The following is a 19,256-nucleotide window of genomic DNA, read 5'->3' on the forward strand; positions in this document are numbered from 1 at the left end:
TTTCAGCTATAAGCTATCAGTCATGAGTCATTAGCTATAAGCTAGTTTTTCAGCTATAAGCTATCAGTCATGAGTCATTAGCTATAAGCTAATTTTTCAGCTATCATCCAACTTATCAGCTATCAGCTAGCTTATAACTTATTTTTACCAAACAGAGTTTTTTTATCATTATTTCTGCCTTTTGTTTGTAAGTTAGCTCATGTATATCATTTGAAAATTTGAATTTTATTGCAATCGTGATTAGTATATTATAAAATTATCTCTTGAAAATATTTAAATTCGTGATTAGTATATTCAAATATTTAAATTATCTCATGTATATCATTTGATAAATTGAACATTTTTGTTTAAAAAGTGGATGAATTAAATATGTATATTTTATGTTTTTGCACTTAAAATTTTATATTTTGTTCAAATATTCTAAATTTTTCATAGATATTCTTATAATATTCTAAACATTTTTATAAAATCTAATTTAAAAATTTGAATGGTACATATAACCTGACTTATAAACACAAGTATTGAAAGTGTCGACTTAAAATTTTTGCGGGACTAAAAGTTGAAAAAAAATTATCTAAATTAAAATGAAATGTTAAAATATTTGCGGAAGTAAAAAAATTATATAGACTAAAAAGTTAAAAATCTTAGCATTCCGCTATTTTCAACTAGTCCAAAACTTACGATACCAAACCATTTTCAAAATCAACTACTCCATTATCGAAAAACCACAAAGAGCAGTAAAATGCAAAATTTGTTCATAAATATTGTCGTTTCCTGCTTTTGCGACACGTAACCAATTAGTCCATAAACCATCGAAAAAGTCACATCTAAAAATACTCCCGTAGTTGGCGGGACCGTTAGAATACTTTGATTCTTTCTTATTTTTACCTATAATTTAGAAGGGTGAATCAAATGTGAGAAAATATTAGAAAATTATTTCTCAATTTATAATAAATTGAACAAAAATTTGGATAAATATGGGAATACTTTTGAAATGAATAATTAGTGAACCAGAGCATAGATAAATCACATTCATGGAATTGACACCGTGGATGTTTAAGGGGAGCTCAAGTGGCTATCAGCATCCTTCATTCAAGACATTAGCACCATTCTGAAGCTTTAGATGCCTCCATTTATGAGGGGATGTCTAAGGTTAGGGAATCCACATCCATAGAATTATTATCCTTACTAATATCTTCATTAATCTCATCTAAAACAACACCAATTTACGAAGCAGAATTTACTTTAGATGCCTCCAGGACTGCATTATTACTTGAAACAGTCTCATCAACAGAGTACAATCCAGAAGAGGGAACAAAAATTGATGATGGGTCACTCAACATCCATGTGAGCATGTAAACTGTTCTCTCCAGCAATCTCAGATGGTTTTCCATATCTAGTACCGCTGTCCCAAGATAAAACATCATTAACAGCACGCCTCTTACAAACTAAGGTTTGATTTTGGGCAGCTGAAACTACCCTGGAGCTCTCCTGATGGATATCAATAAAGATCCGTTTCTCATTAGGCTCCACACCAGTGTTGACACTTTCTTTATCGAGCAGCGTATTTAACTGCCTCTGAACTGAAACTGCCAATGACACAGCATGGTCACGAATTAAAGAATCAAAAGGAGGGCAATGCAGCATGCTTTTTAACGCCTGGTGATACTGCAATAAGCCGATAGATGGTAGAACTGATCCTCTACTTCGGCAGACACCAAGAACTTTCAAGATATGCTCGCAAAGGTTGCCATCTTTTGCCCAACAACAATCACAGATGCTCAACATTGAACCAGGGTTCAATACAATAAAAGTTTTATCTTGGTCATCTTCGTCTTTCACCTTAGCACACCCATCTTCCATTAAGACATTGGTATCTGGAATCTTCAATGCTTTGCGCCATGATGCCAAACCACTCGTCCATTCGTTTTTCCAATATCGTGCAAAACCGTCTTTATCTGAGCATTCATCAAGCCAAAAATAAGAATGGACTTTTGTACCTAGCTTGTCAACCAACCAATCAGCACGCTGATAAGCGTCGGTGTCTTTCTCATTCAACAACCTGATCTTCAGTTGGTTGTGGTAAAGCTCGATTGCTGCCCAAGATTCCTGGCTAGCAAGCGGAAGAGTTTTAAGTGCATCAGCCCATGCTCCTGCACCAAAGGGATAAAATAAATCTAATGTACATAAATTCCAACTACAACTTCATGAATCATGATATTGAATGAACAGAAAAACCCTTAGGAAATATCCGGAAAATATTATTATACAAGTTGTGCAAAGTAGAAGCAAAAGTCACACAAATGGTTAACAAGTACAACTATTTAGAGGCTTTTACCATCCAATAAGAGCAACACCTAAATATAATGTTTATAATTTTATAGATATTTAGAGATGACCATATCAATTTAAGTCGACGATAGAAAAACAATACTAAATTTTTATTTAAAATTGAAATCAAATCCCCACACTTTCTGCGGTATAGACCAGTTTTGATGTGAAAGCAGATCTTTTCTTCCTTTCTAAGGCATAAAGAGCAATAAAAATAAACACAACAATAACAGGTTCTGGACATACTATTATGTCTCAATTTTATAGGAAAATGGGCAACATATCACTTCCTGTATAAAGAAATATATTACTAACCCATTCGAGGATACCAACTGGCCTTGAAATAGTCCATAAAATTGAATTCATCAACGAAGTCCTCCACGAAATCTTCAAAGAGTGACATGGTTCCCTGACAGCGGCAAATATTATCCATTATCCAACCAAGCCGTCGGGATATCTTTATTTGCATATCCGTTTCCAAACACTTCATTATGTTTTTATGCCATAAATGTCGAACCCGCCAGAAACTTATTAATACTGAGCACTGAAACACGTCCCTGAGAAATATATGGAATATAAATACTTGTCATTCAATAAATTGAGACAAGTTAAATTCCTTTAAGTGATATAGAAAAACATAAGGTTTTGGTTCAGAATGCCAAATAGATTGTTCGAGTAAAATTGAACCAGTCATCAGCATTGTCATATGAGCAGATCAAGGACAAAAATATATTTTTTATCCAATGCACTCTTCCGTTCAACTTTTTAATAATTAGCCTCAAGGGGAAAAATTAAAATGAAATGGTTGATTTTCGGTATGAGAAAAAAGCAGAGCAAAGCAAGTCAGTAGATAATCTGAACAAAGAAGAGTCTATGTTTAAAATACTAGATACATTCCATTTCAAGTTTTCAACCAACTACTTTGCACAAAATTATATGCAAAGGATTCAAATTACATAAAGAGACACCGATTATTAATGAGATTATCCAGCTTAATGATATATTGAAGATACCTGATTGCTGGGACATCATACTGTGGATCGTCTACAATGAAGCCAGCTAACTTCCAAGTAGGATCTTTGGTGTGTACTCTATTATGCAGAGCCCTCATCCATCGATGGGCATCCAAACATGAAAACTTTGGTGTTATTATCCAAGCCACAGGAATGGCCTTCTTGTCTGAGTTGAACACTAGAAGACTATGAACCGGGTACTGCACGAAATTACCAATGTGGTTGATGTTAGTTTCTTTGAAACTCAATGAAAGTAATATATGTCTGCTTACTCAAAATCAAGTGAGAAAGTCAAAAGCAAACCTTTAATTTATTTGTACCAAATCGTGAATCAGATGCAAGCAGACCACGGTTGCCAAACTTAATCATTTGTTGCAATTGCCACTCAGTTTGAATGCCCAAAATGAATGGATCAGAATCAGAGAAATTTTGGTAGAAGAAAACATTACTCTGGCGGCTTTCAACCCACATGCTGATACTAACAGAATCATCAGCATCTAGCTCATATGTAGAACGACGGATTTCCCTCTCTTGTCGTCGGACATAACGGTGAGTCAAAAGGTCATCGCGGTTACATGGACCCCCTTGTTTCTCAACTGATTCATTGTGCCTCTGCATAATGGTCTCCACTGACACTCCAACATATAGAAGGGATAAAACCCGAAGTCGGAGATCTTCTGAAATATATGGGGCAAACTCAGCAGGTGTTCCAGCAGCCTTTTTATCCTGTGGGCCATGGCACGGTAAACCCTTTTTATCCACATGCTTATCATCATTATATATGACCAAGGCAACAGAAGGTTCAGCTATGAGACGTTTGACAATGAAGTGACAGGTGCAACCTCGCTTGGTATTTGGACGACCAGCATTTTTCTTCTTTGGAACATATGAAGTTCGACTTGGTCGTACAACTCCACCTTTTCTATGATCATCTGGACCAAAGGAACACCAATACAAAATATACTCTAGTATGCCATCAACCTTTTTCTTGGAAGTGGTTGATGGAGATCGTCGACGCCTTGCTTCGACATGAAATCTTGTAGGACATTCTTTATTATTAGATTCACCCTTGACAAAATCATTAACTCTAGCAAATGGGATTAGAGCAACTCTATCTAATTTATCATGCCAACCTTCCACTTTTGACCAAACTAGGTTATCAGAAGAAATTTTCAAGGTGGGATTCTGCACCGGAAGAGATAAGATTGCATCCCATCTAGCCATTCTCACTGAAGGCCCTTCCTGTAATAGATGGTTAAGATTTAAAAGTCATTACCAATGGACTTAGCATTATTATGGTGTGGTCGACCCTCCAAAGAAACCACAAGCAAAATCGAAGACTTTCATTGTCCAAGCAAGTATAATATTATTGTTCTTATTTTAACCATGTGTTTAACTACAATTCTATCATTATGCTCCAAAATGTCTTTTTTGTCCACCCACCGCCACAATTTTCATCAAAAGCAAAAGAGAGAAAAAAATATAATAAAAAATAAATATAATTTCTACTATTTTTCCATCGCCGGTACGTCAAATCAAGCAAGTAAAAATTAGTACGGTTCGGTACACATACCCAGTACAGGTACTTGAACAGTTTAGCAGTAGCATGTTTCAGGGACGCTATTCTATATAGTGGAACAACAAATAGCAGGATAAAAACATACCAAAAACTATGGACAGAAGATAAATAGTTTGCACAACACATGTAAATGTTGAAAAGAATTAAAATAAAATAAAAACTGTTAGAATTAAAACATTGATAACGAAAAGAACAATTAGGATGAAGATCAGGTAAAAGCACGATTAACATGTCATTGAAATTGGTAAATGAGAATAGAGGAAGCATAGCGCGCTTCAGAATGGAAAAACCTGTCTGTCTGTCTGTCTGTGTTAGCGATTGCGAGTTCGGCGGGAGTGAAATGGGAACTAAAGGCGGCTGGGACTGGGAAGGGAGCTTCTCAGACTGACTAACTCGACGTACTCTCACTCACAAAAATGTCAGTAACAATAATTAATTAATTAATCAATGATAATTTTATATTGGTTAAATATGTTCTAAAAAAAATTGGTTTTTCTTTTTAAGGAAAAAAAAAATTGGGTTAAATATGTGCTTTAAAATCAAATAAAAAATGAGGAGAAATTTGGTGTGCAAACTTAAACTATAAATTCATAGGCTAGTAAACTCAAACCAATAACCTGCAAACTTAGACTAAAAGAAGTGTTTGTTTCAAATTTATTAAATTTATTTCTATGAATAATAACATTCGTTGAATATATGAATGTGAATTTTAATCTCGATGTTTAGCAAAAATATGTTTGGTTAACATTATATAAATTCAAATATATTTAATTAACACTTAATTTTTTTTCAATTAAGTTTACAAAGGTAAAATTGAGATAAAAAATGATAAGTTTTTAGCTAAAAACTACTTAAATTAGCTTATTAAAAAACGATATAAGTTAGTAAAAATAAGCTATAACTCGTTAGAAAGTGACAATTATCAAACTGGTCTTTTTTAATCAAATAAACTTATAAGGCATAAGCTATAAGCTCAAATATGTGTGGCTTGTCAAACATACTCTTAATATGTTTACATCAATTTTAATGATAAAATATTATGGCAAAATTGCATCAAGCATTCTTTAAGACACATGGTTGTACCAAATAGATCATTTATGTTTTTCACATAAGTTATCTGAGTTTAAGAATGTTCGCACGGTTTAATTTTTTTTTTTTTGTTCAGAAAATTATGAGTTGTACCAAGAAGGAAAAAAAATGTGATTGCTGAGATGTAGAATTTTTAGCCTAATAACAAAAAATTTCAGTAAAACAACCAAAAAAACTCAACTAAAATCATCTACTGAGACATATTCTTTCTTTCCCTCTTCTCCATGGGGCCACGGTACTTTGCATTCTCTTCTCCATCAAATAACAACTCATTTCATTCCTTTGAAAAGTTCTGCAAAGCCAAGTGAATGCAAAACTTCTCACCATACTAAAATTGACAATATATGGTCACAGCACCATATCGACCAGTTAAAATCTGCCTATGCATCATAGACAGCTTTCAGAAGTACCTTTATAACAATAAGCATGGGTCACAAAAATACCACGTGCTTTTACTGCATGACATAGTTACATGTCCTGGTTTTGATTTTTAACCATAGAAATGGGCAGGGCCGTCTTAACAAATCTGTAGGCCCGGTTTTAGTTTTTAAAGGATGTAAAAAAAAATTAAATTTTAGGCCCCAAAAAAAAACATTAAAGAAAATTATTACAAAAAATACTCAAGCAAGAAAATTATTACAAAAAATACTCAAGCAAGACTTGAACCCATGACCACCCCCATTGAATCATGAATCAAAAAGCAGCCATGCCACTGATACACTGCAATCCACTTGATAATATCACACATTAATTAGTATATAACCAATATTTGCGTGCCTTGGAAACAAAAAAATAATATTTTGGGCCCCAAAAAAATTGAGGCCCGGTGTCATAGCCCAGCCTCGACGGCCTATGGGCCGGCCCTGGAAATGGGAAAAACAAGAGGAAAAAAAAAAGAAAATTGTTGTTGACACATTAGCTTTGGCTGTGTCACACATGTAAAAGACGTTTTTACCCCTTCAGTAGTTAACTGCCGAATTATGAAACCGGCTGCAGTTAACTACCGAGGAAAACTTCGGCAGTAAACTAGCGAGGAAAATTGAAAACTTCGGCAGTTAACTGCCGAGGAAACCTCAAACCTATTTTTTTTTTTTTGACAAAAACTATTAATTCTTTAAACCTAAATTTTCATTAATTAAATTTAATTCTTTAATTATTTTAAGGACTTAAACATAATTCTTTTTATGATTTAATTCATATGATTTTGTTGCCATAATGAAGAAATATGGATTTTGTTGCCATTAAATACAAGATTCTTTTTTTTTTGGACAAAATTAAATACACGATTCTTTTTATAAAGTTGTTGATTTCATTCATATAATTTTGTTGCCATAAATAAAAGAATATGAGATCCTATAATTACTACATATTCAATCACGTTTCTTAATTAAAAAGAGGGTTTTTTTTTTTTAAGAATAGAAAAGTGGTTTTATTTGTACAAAAAAAAAAGAGGTATTATTGACAGAATAATTACAAATATAATTATTTGAAAGAAAGATGAATAATATTTGAAATATTATAATTTGTCAACAACAAAAAAATATCTGAAATATTATAATTAATTACTAATAATTACAAATATAATTATTCTATCATTTGTAACGTTTTTGTTGTTGCATTTTTTTTATTGAATCATCATTTTAGGTCCATTAACTACTGATTGCAGATATTATTCATCTCTCATATTTCTTCATTTATGGCAACAAAATCACATGAATGAAATCATAAAAAGAATTATGTTTAATTCCTTAAAAGGATTAAAGAATTAAATTTAATTAAGGAAAATTTAGGTTTAAAGAATAAAAAGAATTAATGGTTTTTGTCAAAAAAATAAAGGTTTGAGGTTTCCTCGGCAGTTAACTGCCGAAGTTTTAGATTTCCTCGGCAGTTAACTGCCGAAGTTTTCCTCGGTAGTTAACTGCAGCCGGTTTCATAATTTGGCAGTTAACTACCGAAGGGGCAAAAACGTCTTTTACATGTGTGACACAGCCAAAGCTAATGTGTCAACATCAATTTTCAAAAAAAAAATCAGTGTAAAAGCAGTTAAAACGTGATCTACCATAACCATAAATTGATTTTAAATATTACTTAAGGAAACTTGTTCTGGTTTTGATTTCCTGCAAAAGTTCAGAAGCAATGTAACATTGGTGCTAGTTCATTTGCTCCAACTACTACAATAAGATACTACACATGTATCGATAAAAAAATGTTATTAAGTGCCCTTTAGGGTATTGTTTATGTATCTAAAAACAGTAACTTTTACATTAAAACTTGTGTAATTATAACTTTTATATGTGGATTTCTATTTTCAAGACAAAATTTTTTCTTTTTATGATTCCTTAAAGAATGTCTTTTAAGGCACTCGTTAACAATCTCTTGTTAAACAATTCAGTGTCATAAAAGAATTAAACTTCAAAGTCATTAACAATTCAGTGTCATAAAAGAATTAAACTTCAAAGTCATTAACAATGCTTGGAACCTATCTGAACACTTGGATGGTTCCTTTTCCAAGCTAACAATTATCAACAAAACGAAATCAGAGTTTGTCGAACAATAAAAATTGATCCAGTTTGCAACGTACATGCTCCATAAACCAGATGAAGTTATTTCATTAACAATGCTTTAAATTTTGTAATTTTGTAATGCAATTAGATCAGTTAATTGAATCCATCATCACAAAATACAATAAAGAAAATAAAAGAATAAAATATCTATAGAAACTTAATGACACAACCACCAAGGCCCTCAGATTGCCACTGCCTCCATACATCATACAGCTTCTCAACATCGACAGGTAAATATCTCGAACAAAATATCTGGATCTCCTCTAATACTGTGACATATTTTAACATAAACTCAACCAATTGGATTTCATCTTCGACTCCGGTGAAATTTGAAATGCTAAATAATTTGAGAGAAGATTGGAAACAGCTAGGCAGTATACTCTCCATCCAGTCCTCAACATCCAATACATATTCAAATCCCTAAAGAAGAAACGGTTAACAAGTGAATAAATGGAACAAATATTAATGTATCTGTTATCCTTGGAACATAACAGATGCAAACACCGAAGCATAGTATAAGATGTACCCTAGGAAAAGTAAGGGCTTCTAGTTTAGGAGTTTTGTGGAGAATATCCATCAATACATCTAAAGTCTCAGAGAAGCCGAAAAGCCCCGGAAGAACATGAAGATGTGTCAAGTTGTGGAATGAAGGAAGGAGATGGAGAGTCTCTTTTGCATTGGAAAGGCACTAGTAAAAAGAAACAAAAATTAAATTACTATTGTGATAGAGTGAGAATATGTAATGAATATAAGATACACGTAATTAGTAAACATACCTTGAGAGTATCCCTTGTTAGTTTGAGAGACTTGACACTGCTAAGCACACTCAATAGACCAATTGCACTATAAGCACAATCGAATCTATCTTCTGGATCATCGTTATACACATAATGATCAACATGTGCATCAACTATGAAGATCGGGTTAACAATGATAAATTTTACGTTTGGATTGCTCAAGCATCTTAAAGATATAAGGTTCACAGCATCAATGATGACTATAAAATTCTCTTCACCATCTGGACAACCAGAGCCAAGATGAATGGTCAACATTCTTAAAGTAGAAACTGAAACATTGATCTGCTTTATGTTCTCCCAATAACAATCAAGTAAGGACAATTCTTGTAAGATAGGGCACCCAGAGAAAAGTTGTTGAACTGATTTCTCATTTACAAAGGCAACTTCAGAAAGTACTAATGCCTTCAAGCTAGGGAAACAAACACCACTATGAATATATAGAGTGAGATCAAGATCTAAGCGCAGCTTATTCAATGACGCGGAAGCTAAGAAATTATGGGGTAACACAACTGTAGCACCTATAATACCTACTAAGGAAAGTTCAAAATCTTGGACATTGTACTTCAAAATAGAAGATATAAAAGAATTAACTTTGTCTACATCGACGGTAACTCTGTGTGTTGAAACACGGAGCCTTTCTACACAATTAGATTTGTTAAGTAGTATGCGCAATAGATCAAAGAGGCAATTTGCTGACTTAGGAATTTGGTCGTCGAGTCCATAACATTGACGATTTTTAAAATCAAAGACTGATAATTTAGTCCACAAGTACCTCCACTTCGGTGATAATATGGAAGTTCTTACGGCATCTTTGGTAGGGAGTAAGGAAAGAATATAAAGAAGAATGTCATCATGTAAGTTGCTAATCATATCTTTCATGTCACCGATATTATCAAAATTGGGTGATGCGATTGTACCGGCTATGGGTTGAGCCATTCCTACCTGCCTGCCCAAAAACAAGTGAGTCACAAGTCAAAAACAACTACCCAAGAGTTGGATGCATGAAAACGCAATGTATGCTAGGTTTGTCTAAGTTGAGATGAAAAAATTAATCACATATCCATTCCAGTTATAGCATATCAATCCGATTTTAAACTTTTTTTTTAATGACAAATGTTAGTATGTTAGTTTTTTCTTCTTGTGAGGGTGAGGACTTGAACCCTAAACCTCAAATTCCTTAACCCTTAGCTCAAACCAGTTGAACCCAACCCCCAAATCAGATTATAACCTTGTGTTGTTAGAATAGAATGTTAGTAAATGTTGTCATGTAAATACTAAATGGAAGAAACGCTCGTTAATTTAAATCTCGTGACAGATTCGGTTCATTCCAATTATTACAAATCAATCCAGTGATTTCAATTACAGTCTGATACATGAAACGAAGATGACTTAGCTAGTAATCAAAGAGAAGGGAATGAATAGAAAGTGATTACCTCATAGAAGTTGGTCTGTGTTCGGAAGTAGCAGCGAGAGGGAAGGATGCGAAAGACACAGACAGTGAGTGTAGTGAGACCTAGTTTGACTTTGAATTCATTTGTCTAACGTTCACATGATAACAGCAAAATTGTCCCCGTCTAGTTTTTTCTCCAACAATACTTAATAGTAGAATAATTGAAAACATAGAGCATAATTCAATTGGTCCCTCAAATTTTGTTTTAATTTAACTCATGTTTGCCTTTCATATCTTTTAATTTTAATGAAACTTTACAAAGATATTTAGAAAACTATAACAATCTGTCTCATAAAAGTTTAATTTTTTTTAACAAAAATATGAATTAAAAAATGGTTTTTTAAGCGCTAAAACTCAATTCATATTTAATTCATCATTTGTTAGAAAGAATTAAACATTTCCTAGATGAATTTTTATAATGTATTAAACATGATTACAAAAAATAAGTCAAACTTTTGAAGAATACACATGAGTTTACTTAAAGGTAAGGACTAAAAGTCGTGACGGAAAACATTTGAAAGACCAAAACTTACACTTGAGAAAGCAAGCCAAGACTATTCCTAAGAACCAAAGGAACTACAATCATCTAGCTAAAGCTTTGCTTTTAAACCAAAGAAACTAAGCTTCCAAACAACAGAACTAGCTACTAGCACTTATTAAGAACCATCTACATGACAGTCACAAATATTTGGGATTGCTTTTTGTTGCACCATTTTTGGAATGAGTTTGGATGTGATCATTACTTGTGCTTTTCAGTGAAACTTGGCTATTTGTTTGTTTTCTTTTGCCTTTTGTTTTTAGCTGATGTTGGACAATACCCTCATTAGCTGAGTTTACTTAAAGGTAAGGACTAAAAGTCGTGACGGAAAACATTTGAAAGACCAAAACTTACACCTGAGAAAGCAAGCCAAGACTATTCCTAAGAACCAAAGGAACTACAATCATCTAGCTAAAGCTTTGCTTTTAAACCAAAGAAACTAAGCTTCCAAACAACAGAACTAGCTACTAGCACTTATTAAGAACCATCTACATGACAGTCACAAATATTTGGGATTGCTTTTTGTTGCACCATTTTTGGAATGAGTTTGGATGTGATCATTACTTGTGCTTTTCAGTGAAACTTGGCTATTTGTTTGTTTTCTTTTGCCTTTTGTTTTTAGCTGATGTTGGACAATACCCTCATTAGGATAATCCCCTCAAAACTTTTGTAGAATGTCCACACTTCTTTGAGCTTCAGAAGAACAAGCAATTGCAATATTCACTAGCGTGTTGTCAGACTCTAAAACAAGAAGTTTGTCAGTTGTGAGAGAGGTGTGGTTGGTAGTGATAGGTTGAGGCATAGCACAATGCCGAAGTGTGCTATCCAAACCAGGAACCAAAGAAGAATTTGAGGGACCAGCAGCAACTGTGTTCTCCAGATCTGAAGCTGCTATATGCTCAGTAGCATGAATAGAATCAATGTTGTCACAATGGGGTTCTTCTTGAAGCTCTATATCCCCAGCAATGTCACCCTGCACCAAAGAGGAAAAAGCTGAGTAGGGGGAAGACAGCCTCCGAACCTCCGAAAGCTTCTCACGCTGTTTAGTGTCATGTACAACAGAAGGATTGTACCCAGCCTCAGCATGAGCAGGTGCCTTCTTTGGTGTGCCAGACACTAAACAAGCTAAACAAGCACCTCTTGAGGATTGACAGCCATAGATTTATTGGCATCTACAACCAAAAAAACTCAATTAAAATCATCTACAGAGACATATTCTTTCTTTCTTTCCCTCTTGCTTCTCCATGCGTCACAGTACTTTGCATTCTCTTCCCGATCATTAAAATCATCTACTGAGACATATTATTTCTTTCTTTCCCTCTTACTTCTCCATTCGTCACAGTACTTTGCATTCTCTTCTCAATCAAATAACCACAACTCATTTCACTCCTTTGTGAAGTACTTCAAAGCCAGGTGAATGAAAAACTTGACACTATATAAACCGGTTGAAATTTGCCTATGTATCATAAACAGCTTTTAAAAGCACCTTTATAACCCATAAGCATGGGAAATGACAATTCACAAAAATACCACGTGCTTTTTACTGCATGACATCATTACATGTCCTGGTTTTGATTTTTAAACATATACAACAAAAACAATTATCCCACCAAGTGGAATTGGCTACAGGAATGAAATGACGCCTCAGTATTTTGATTTTTAACCATATAAATGAAAAAAGAAGAGGAAAAATTCAGTGTAAAAGAAGTTAAAACAGTGATCTACTATAACCATAAATTGATTCTAAAAATTACTTAAGGAAACTTGTTCTGGTTTTGATTTCCTACAAAAGTTCAGAAGCAATGTAACATTGGTGCTAGTTCATTTGCTCCAACTACTACAAAAAGATACAAAACATATCTTGATTTGGTGCTTCTGAACAATTGAGTTTATCAAAAGCAATGTAACATTGGATCTTTCATTGAGATAATCTAGCAATATCCTCTTTTAGTATTTTTGACATACTTGTACATAACACTATAACTATAGGGAAAGAAAGATATGAAAAATGTTCTTAGAACCAACAGACATTTTTCAATCCGCTATTATACATAACAAAGGAGGAAACATAAGATTAAATAAGTAGCAGAAAATCACTAAAGACAAAAGTTTACACTCTACACCACCACTGAGACAAATAGCCCAACTTCAGTCTTTTCACAACCTGTCCTCCAATGAGATCTTCATCCATGATGCTCCAAATTATTCAAAGTGCCTCTGAGATTAGAAAATTGAATTTCTCATGTTTTAGAATCCACAACATCTCATACTGATTAAAAAAGGGAAATGGTATAATAGATTCACTATAACAGTATAACCCAAGTCTTTAATTTAAAGAACTAACAATAAGGAAAGGATGAAGTCATTGAGAAAACAATTTATCAATCAGAGCATGTCCATTCTTACCTTCAGCAGGGAGCCCCCCAGAATTCGCAGCCTGAAAACAATGACGAAAATTAGACAAAGGCATTCTAGGTGTTCCACCTAACAATGAAACAGCCACTAATAACTTGGTGTTCACTATTTTTGCTCTATAATGAAAAGTATTTTTACTCACTTCATCCTCGTCAGATTCATCATCAGAGGATTCATCATCGTAGCTGGAACTGAAACAATGAAAAGAAATGTATATGAGTGAGAAGCTCAGCATAATTTCAGGGTAAAGATCCCAAATCCCTCTCTATAATAACACACACATCTTCCAAATGCCCCAATATCCCTAACAACGACATGCAAAGGAAAAGAAAGTTAAGGTAAATCGAATCATTCCCAAGTAAAATCAAAAGATAAGTTTAAACTTAACATGTTCTTATTCATGAGAAATTTGCTCCAAACAACCTGTAGGCGGTAGATTAACCCAACAACCAAATCTGAAGGAGCTAAATTAGGCTCATATCATGAAAAGGTCATAGCAAAAAAAAAAAAACACTTTACATACTAGAAATATTATAAAGAACATCAGCCAAATCCTATTAAATTGAAGGAAATACAAACAAAATAATGTAGAAAGTCTATAGCTTTAAGAAGTAAAAAAGCAAAGATATTACTGAAAAAGAGGTTTAAGAAATTATGAAGATATAGAAAATACAGTAAAGAATTCTGAATTTGCTTTCAAGTCAACATTAAAAAATTTCTTATGATCACAAAAATGCGGCCCAATATTAACTTAGTGCATTTAAAAGAACATATAGCTTTCAAGTACTAACCAAATATTTTAACTCAAATAGATAAAACAAATAATACAATTCGTCTAGTTCAACTTGCATTACCTTCACATCAAGTTAGTAGTTATTTCAATCAAACCTTTCACTTTCCACACAGGAACTGGGACCCACGTTTAATTGTTTATCTCTTTGCCGATTAAGTGTTTCAACATCTAAGCATTGGCAGGAGCCATGGTTAAGCATACTGCTGAACCCTAAATGTTTCCTCTCCATTATGTCCATACTTCACACTAACATAAAGACCTAACCTAACATTCTATAATTCAGTCACTCACATATATTTAGGCTTCACTCAGCATTGAACCATACCTAACATAGTCTAAAAATGTTGGGATGTGATAGTGTGCGAGCGAGGGTGGGGGGACAATGAACCAGTTTCACAAAATTCTAAGTAAGAGGAGACCACCTACTGAAGTTTGAAAGACAACTTCAAGATTCAATTTGGGGTCAACCACTCTAAACACTAAGACGGTTTCACTTCCCAGCAAACAGAGTTTGTCCAATAACATAAATTGATTCAGTTCACAAATGGCATACTTCATAAACTAGTCATAGTAGTCTAACAAGTGATGCTATTTAATTAATCAACCACACTTTTATATAGTGGAATGAAGTTAAATTAGTAAATTGAACCCATTCAAAGAAAAACAAAGAAGAAAGAAGATTTACCAAAACTTGATGACACAACTTTCCAGGCATACATCTTCCAATTGGTCCAAGATATCATCCAGCTTCTCCATATCAGCTGATAAACGTCTCGAACAGTGTATCTTGATCTCCTCTAAATATGGGGAATTTTCTAAGATAAACTTAACGAATTGTATTTCATATTCATCTCCATAAAAATTTAAAAAGCATAATTGATTAAGAGAAGATTTGAAACAGCACGGCATTGAGTTCAGTATCAAATCTTCATCATCCAAGTAGTTAAGTACCTAATCAAGAATCACGAAAAGAGTCAATTTACAGAAATAATATTACTGTTATCCTTGAAACATAGGAAATACAAGGACAGGTGCAGAATGTAAAATATACCACCCCAGGAATCGTAAGAACTTCCAGTTTAGGAGTCTTTTGGAGAATGTCCATTAGTGCTTCATTAGTGTTCTCGGGACTCAGAGAAAACACATAAAGATGTGTCAAATTATAAAATGTAGGAAGGAGATGGAGAGTATCCTTAGCATGGTAAAGACGCTAGTAATGGAAACAAAATTACATTCAGTATTGCGATACAAAGAAAATATGCAACAATTATAAGAAACACATAACGAAAGACAGCATTCTCGTTAGGCATTAGTGCATACAATATTTAAAAAAAAATGAAGATGATGAGAAAACAGTCAAACATACCTCAAAAGTATTATTATATAGTTTGAGAGACTTGACACTACTAAGTCCCGTTAATAGCTCAATTGGAGATTGAGCAGCGTATGGTTCATCATGTGGATAGTCAAAGTTAATATATGCATCAGCTAGGGAGATCAGGTTAAGAAGGATAAATTTAATGGTTAAACTGCATGTGCAACTTAAAGATAAAAGATTCACAGCATCAATCTTGATTGTCATATGAGGATCAAAATCTACACTGATTCTAAACTTCCTTAATGTGGAAATTGCAACATTAATCTGGTCTATATTCTCCCAATAACAACCACAGAATTCCAATTCTTGTAAGACAGGGCACCCAGAGAAAAGTTGATTAACCGAGTTCTTGTTAGCAAAGATAACATCTGAAACTATCAATTTCTTCAAGCCAGGGAAACGAATACCACTAGGAATATGTAGAGTGAACTTGAGTCCTAAACGCAGTTCATTCAATGACTCAAAAGCTGAGAAACTATGTGGTAACACAAAGTTATCTTTTGGATCGCCTAGTGAAAGTTGAAGACATTGGATTTTGTGCTTCTCAACAGAAGATATTAAGGACTTAACTTTGTCGGCATCAACAGCAACTCCAAATATTATAACACCAAGGCTTTGTATGTGATTAGATTTGTGCAGTAATCTTTGAACTAGATCTAAGAGACAATTGGCCACATTCTTCCTATTTTGTAGGCTTGACTGATACTGACGAAGAAAAGTTTCAAAATGAAAGACAGATAAGTGGGTCCACAAGTGCCTCCACTTCTTGGCTAATATGGAAGTTCTTACAGCATCTTTGGTAGGGAGTAACGAAAGAATATGAAGAAGGACGCCCTCAGGTAAGTCGCTAATAATATCATCCACATTATGTCGTTGGATCTTATGCACGTCTGCTGTTGAGATTGTACCAGCCATGAGCTATGCTTGCCTACTTGAAAACAATAAATTAAGAAAAAAAAATAAAAATGTAAATTAGTAAGTATAAAACACGAGTGATGTGTAATTTAGGAGCCTAATTAACAAAGCAAAGGGCATATACAATAATAAAACATTACAAAGTGTGTGCTGAAGACAATCACCCTAAACCAACACTAGTACACTACTAGTTACGTTGATCTAAAACCTAACAAGATTCGAATGCGTGTTGTGTTGTGTGGTAAGAAATCAGTGTAACAATGGTAGAAACTTAACTTAAATTCAACTCACAATAAATATACATGGTAAAGCAATAATCTGAAAAAATCATTGATTTCAATTTCCGTACAAGACGAACCGATTACCTGAGCATAGCAATGATGTGAGCGACTGAACAGAACAAGCGAACGAGAGGAAAGGATGCTGCACGCACCGGTGTCAGTCAGAGACAGAGTGATACCAAATTTTGATGAACTGGCCTCACTCACACCAAAATGACAAAGGTGTCAAGTTGTGAAAGAGATATAGTTTTGTTTTGTTCTAACCCATTTTTATTTGAGAAATGATATTTTGACATCCATTCGATGACAACTTTGTTGACAACCTTGTTTTTCTCACTTCTTATTAGTCAAAAACAATAGAGAGGGAAAAAGGAAAAGAGAGGATAACAACATCGTGTGAGTATGAGAGAGAAAGTTGTCAAAAAGTTGTCAAAAAGTGGTTGTCAAAATATCATTTCTCTTTTTTTTAATGAGAAATGATATATTTGAATATCCGACAACTTTTGCAACAACTTTCTCTCTCATACTCACATTACTTTTTACTTTATCTCTCTATTGCTATGGTTTTCGTGTCAATACCACTTTTTCTTTGTAAAATAAGGTTGTCAAATAAGTTGTCACCAAATTGGTTGTTCAAATAACACTATCTTTTTTATTATGGTGTGAATTTTACAGTCAAAAAATTTTCATAAAATATACAAGTATCATTTCATTTCTTTTTGAGAAATGATATTTATACAACCATTTTTAACTTTCTCTCTTATATTCACATTATATTTTTATTTTCTCTCTATATTGTTTTGATTTTTGTGTCAATACATAATTTTTTTTTGTAAAAATATGGTTGTCAATCAAATTGATGTTCAAATAATATTGTTCTTTCTTTTTAATTTGTTCGTTAACTTTTTCTTAGAAGTTTACTCTCTAACTCTATGATTAGGACCGATTCAACTATACAAAATAACCACAATTTTCAACAATATATGATTGAATTAATTTCAACTTTTTTTTTAAGCTAACCCTAATTTAATGGTGAATTGTTTGATGGAACTACTAGTTTTCGGTGTTTGTAAGAGTAGATTGTACATGAACCAGAGGTTCCGATGTAGATGAAGATTCCTTGTGGACCGTTGATTCCGCCGATGTAGGATTCAAATTGATCGAAGGGCGGTTTTGCGCCGCAAAAGGAGTAGAATGATAATGTTACCGATTTCCATGTGCAAGGAGGACTGCATGAACCCAACTTGAAGTCCCACATCGGAAGTCATGAACCCGGTAAAAGGATTTATATAGGATTGAACAATCCTCCCCTTTTTGCCATGGTTTTGAGGTGGAGTTAGGTTCAATCCCTATCAGATAAGCGTGTTTCTTTGTCGAAGGTGAATGAAGTTTTGGTGCAGTTTGTGCAGCAACGAGAAGTCGACATCGAAGAAAGAAAAAGTTGAGTGAAAAAAGACTGCCTCTTGGATTATGGAATTAGGGTTTGAAATTTTTACAGAATTTGGGAGCTAACAACTAGGCAAGCTTGATGAAGAATTGAAGCAGACTGACAAGGAGTTGAGCACTTTCCGGGAGGAAATCGGTTTAGCTTACCAAACATGTTCCATAAGGTCCTTTACAATGAATTTTTAAAGGAAGGGGATTTAATGACAATGAAATCAGATAAGTTAATTGCAGCGAAGAGGGAGGGGAGAGTGACCCAGACTAGTTTTGAATTAATTTGATTTGCTTCAGTCACTTGGCAAAAATGTCAATTGTTGATAAGCTAGCTTATCACTCATAGCTTATATGCTAACGGCATGAATTTGTAAGGTTCGGTAAGATTTGCGGTAGAACAAACTTATAAGTATGAAATGACATAACTTTTTTCAATTAAGGCTACAAGGGTAAAATTAAGATTAAAAAATGATAAGCTTTAATCTAAAAACTATTTAAAATAGCTTATAAAAAATGATATAAGCTAATAAAGATAATCTATAAGCTCGTGAGAAAGTGACGGTTGCCAAAAACATATTTTTTTGGTCAAATGAGCTTGCAAGACATAAGCTATAACCTCAAGGCTTGCCAAACATTACCCTTAACATGTTATATATCAATTTTAATGATAAAATAC

General features: G+C 33.7%; 2 protein-coding genes and 1 pseudogene across 9 annotated transcripts; all 3 read right to left on the reverse strand.

Annotated features, from left to right (window-relative positions):
• Positions 1 to 1,006: 1,006 nt before the first annotated feature.
• On the reverse strand, positions 1,007 to 5,353 carry LOC146931771 (uncharacterized; annotated as a pseudogene). Its single transcript, XR_015006810.1, has 5 exons — positions 5,214 to 5,353; positions 3,648 to 4,586; positions 3,345 to 3,544; positions 2,647 to 2,888; positions 1,007 to 2,153 (listed from the first exon to the last, which is right to left on the reverse strand). The product of XR_015006810.1 is annotated as an uncharacterized LOC146931771 (transcript).
• A 3,241-nt stretch (positions 5,354 to 8,594) lies between these two features.
• On the reverse strand, positions 8,595 to 11,001 carry LOC146931772 (F-box/FBD/LRR-repeat protein At5g53840-like). 2 transcript variants are annotated; one of them, XM_085703355.1, is made up of 4 exons: positions 10,807 to 11,001; positions 9,353 to 10,315; positions 9,103 to 9,264; positions 8,595 to 8,996 (listed from the first exon to the last, which is right to left on the reverse strand). In XM_085703355.1, the coding sequence occupies exons 2-4, from the start codon at positions 10,307 to 10,309 to the stop codon at positions 8,724 to 8,726; spliced, it is 1,392 nt and encodes a 463-aa protein (XP_085559481.1). In that variant the 5' UTR covers positions 10,310 to 10,315; positions 10,807 to 11,001; the 3' UTR covers positions 8,595 to 8,723. The 2 variants fall into 2 exon arrangements, with proteins under 2 accessions (XP_085559481.1, XP_085559480.1); XM_085703354.1 differs by having other exon boundaries at positions 9,353 to 10,319; positions 10,807 to 10,946.
• A 2,248-nt stretch (positions 11,002 to 13,249) lies between these two features.
• LOC146931773 (F-box protein At4g22280-like) lies at positions 13,250 to 17,358 on the reverse strand. Of its 6 annotated transcripts, none has more exons than XM_085703339.1 (7): positions 17,228 to 17,358; positions 15,936 to 16,875; positions 15,621 to 15,779; positions 15,255 to 15,520; positions 13,919 to 13,967; positions 13,768 to 13,798; positions 13,250 to 13,578 (listed from the first exon to the last, which is right to left on the reverse strand). In XM_085703339.1, exons 2-7 carry the CDS (start codon positions 16,860 to 16,862, stop codon positions 13,568 to 13,570), a joined length of 1,443 nt encoding a protein of 480 aa, XP_085559465.1. In that variant the 5' UTR covers positions 16,863 to 16,875; positions 17,228 to 17,358; the 3' UTR covers positions 13,250 to 13,567. The 6 variants fall into 6 exon arrangements, with proteins under 6 accessions (XP_085559465.1, XP_085559463.1, XP_085559466.1 ...); XM_085703337.1 differs by having other exon boundaries at positions 13,846 to 13,967; XM_085703340.1 differs by having other exon boundaries at positions 15,936 to 16,878.
• Between the last annotated feature and the right edge of the window lie 1,898 nt (positions 17,359 to 19,256).

The sequence above is a fragment of the Medicago sativa genome, chromosome 4 (genome assembly GCF_051527215.1).
Source record: "Medicago sativa cultivar Bolivia chromosome 4, Bolivia_mono, whole genome shotgun sequence".
Taxonomy (NCBI): domain Eukaryota; kingdom Viridiplantae; phylum Streptophyta; class Magnoliopsida; order Fabales; family Fabaceae; genus Medicago; species Medicago sativa.

Bases quoted from the DNA above. Each gene is read 5' to 3' on its own strand.
- LOC146931773 (XM_085703337.1), bottom strand. From the start codon at position 16,862: ATGGCTGGTACAATCTCAACAGCAGACGTGCATAAGATCCAACGACAT. The intron at 15,521-15,620 runs GTATATTTTACA...ATTCTTGATTAG, and splicing joins TTCTTACGATTCCTGGGGTG to GTACTTAACTACTTGGATGA. The intron at 13,968-15,254 runs GTAAATCTTCTT...TCATTGTTTCAG, and splicing joins AGTTGTGTCATCAAGTTTTG to TTCCAGCTACGATGATGAAT.
- LOC146931772 (XM_085703354.1), bottom strand. The intron at 9,265-9,352 runs GTATGTTTACTA...TCTTTTTACTAG, and splicing joins TAACAAGGGATACTCTCAAG to TGCCTTTCCAATGCAAAAGA. The intron at 8,997-9,102 runs GTACATCTTATA...TTTCTTCTTTAG, and splicing joins AAGCCCTTACTTTTCCTAGG to GGATTTGAATATGTATTGGA.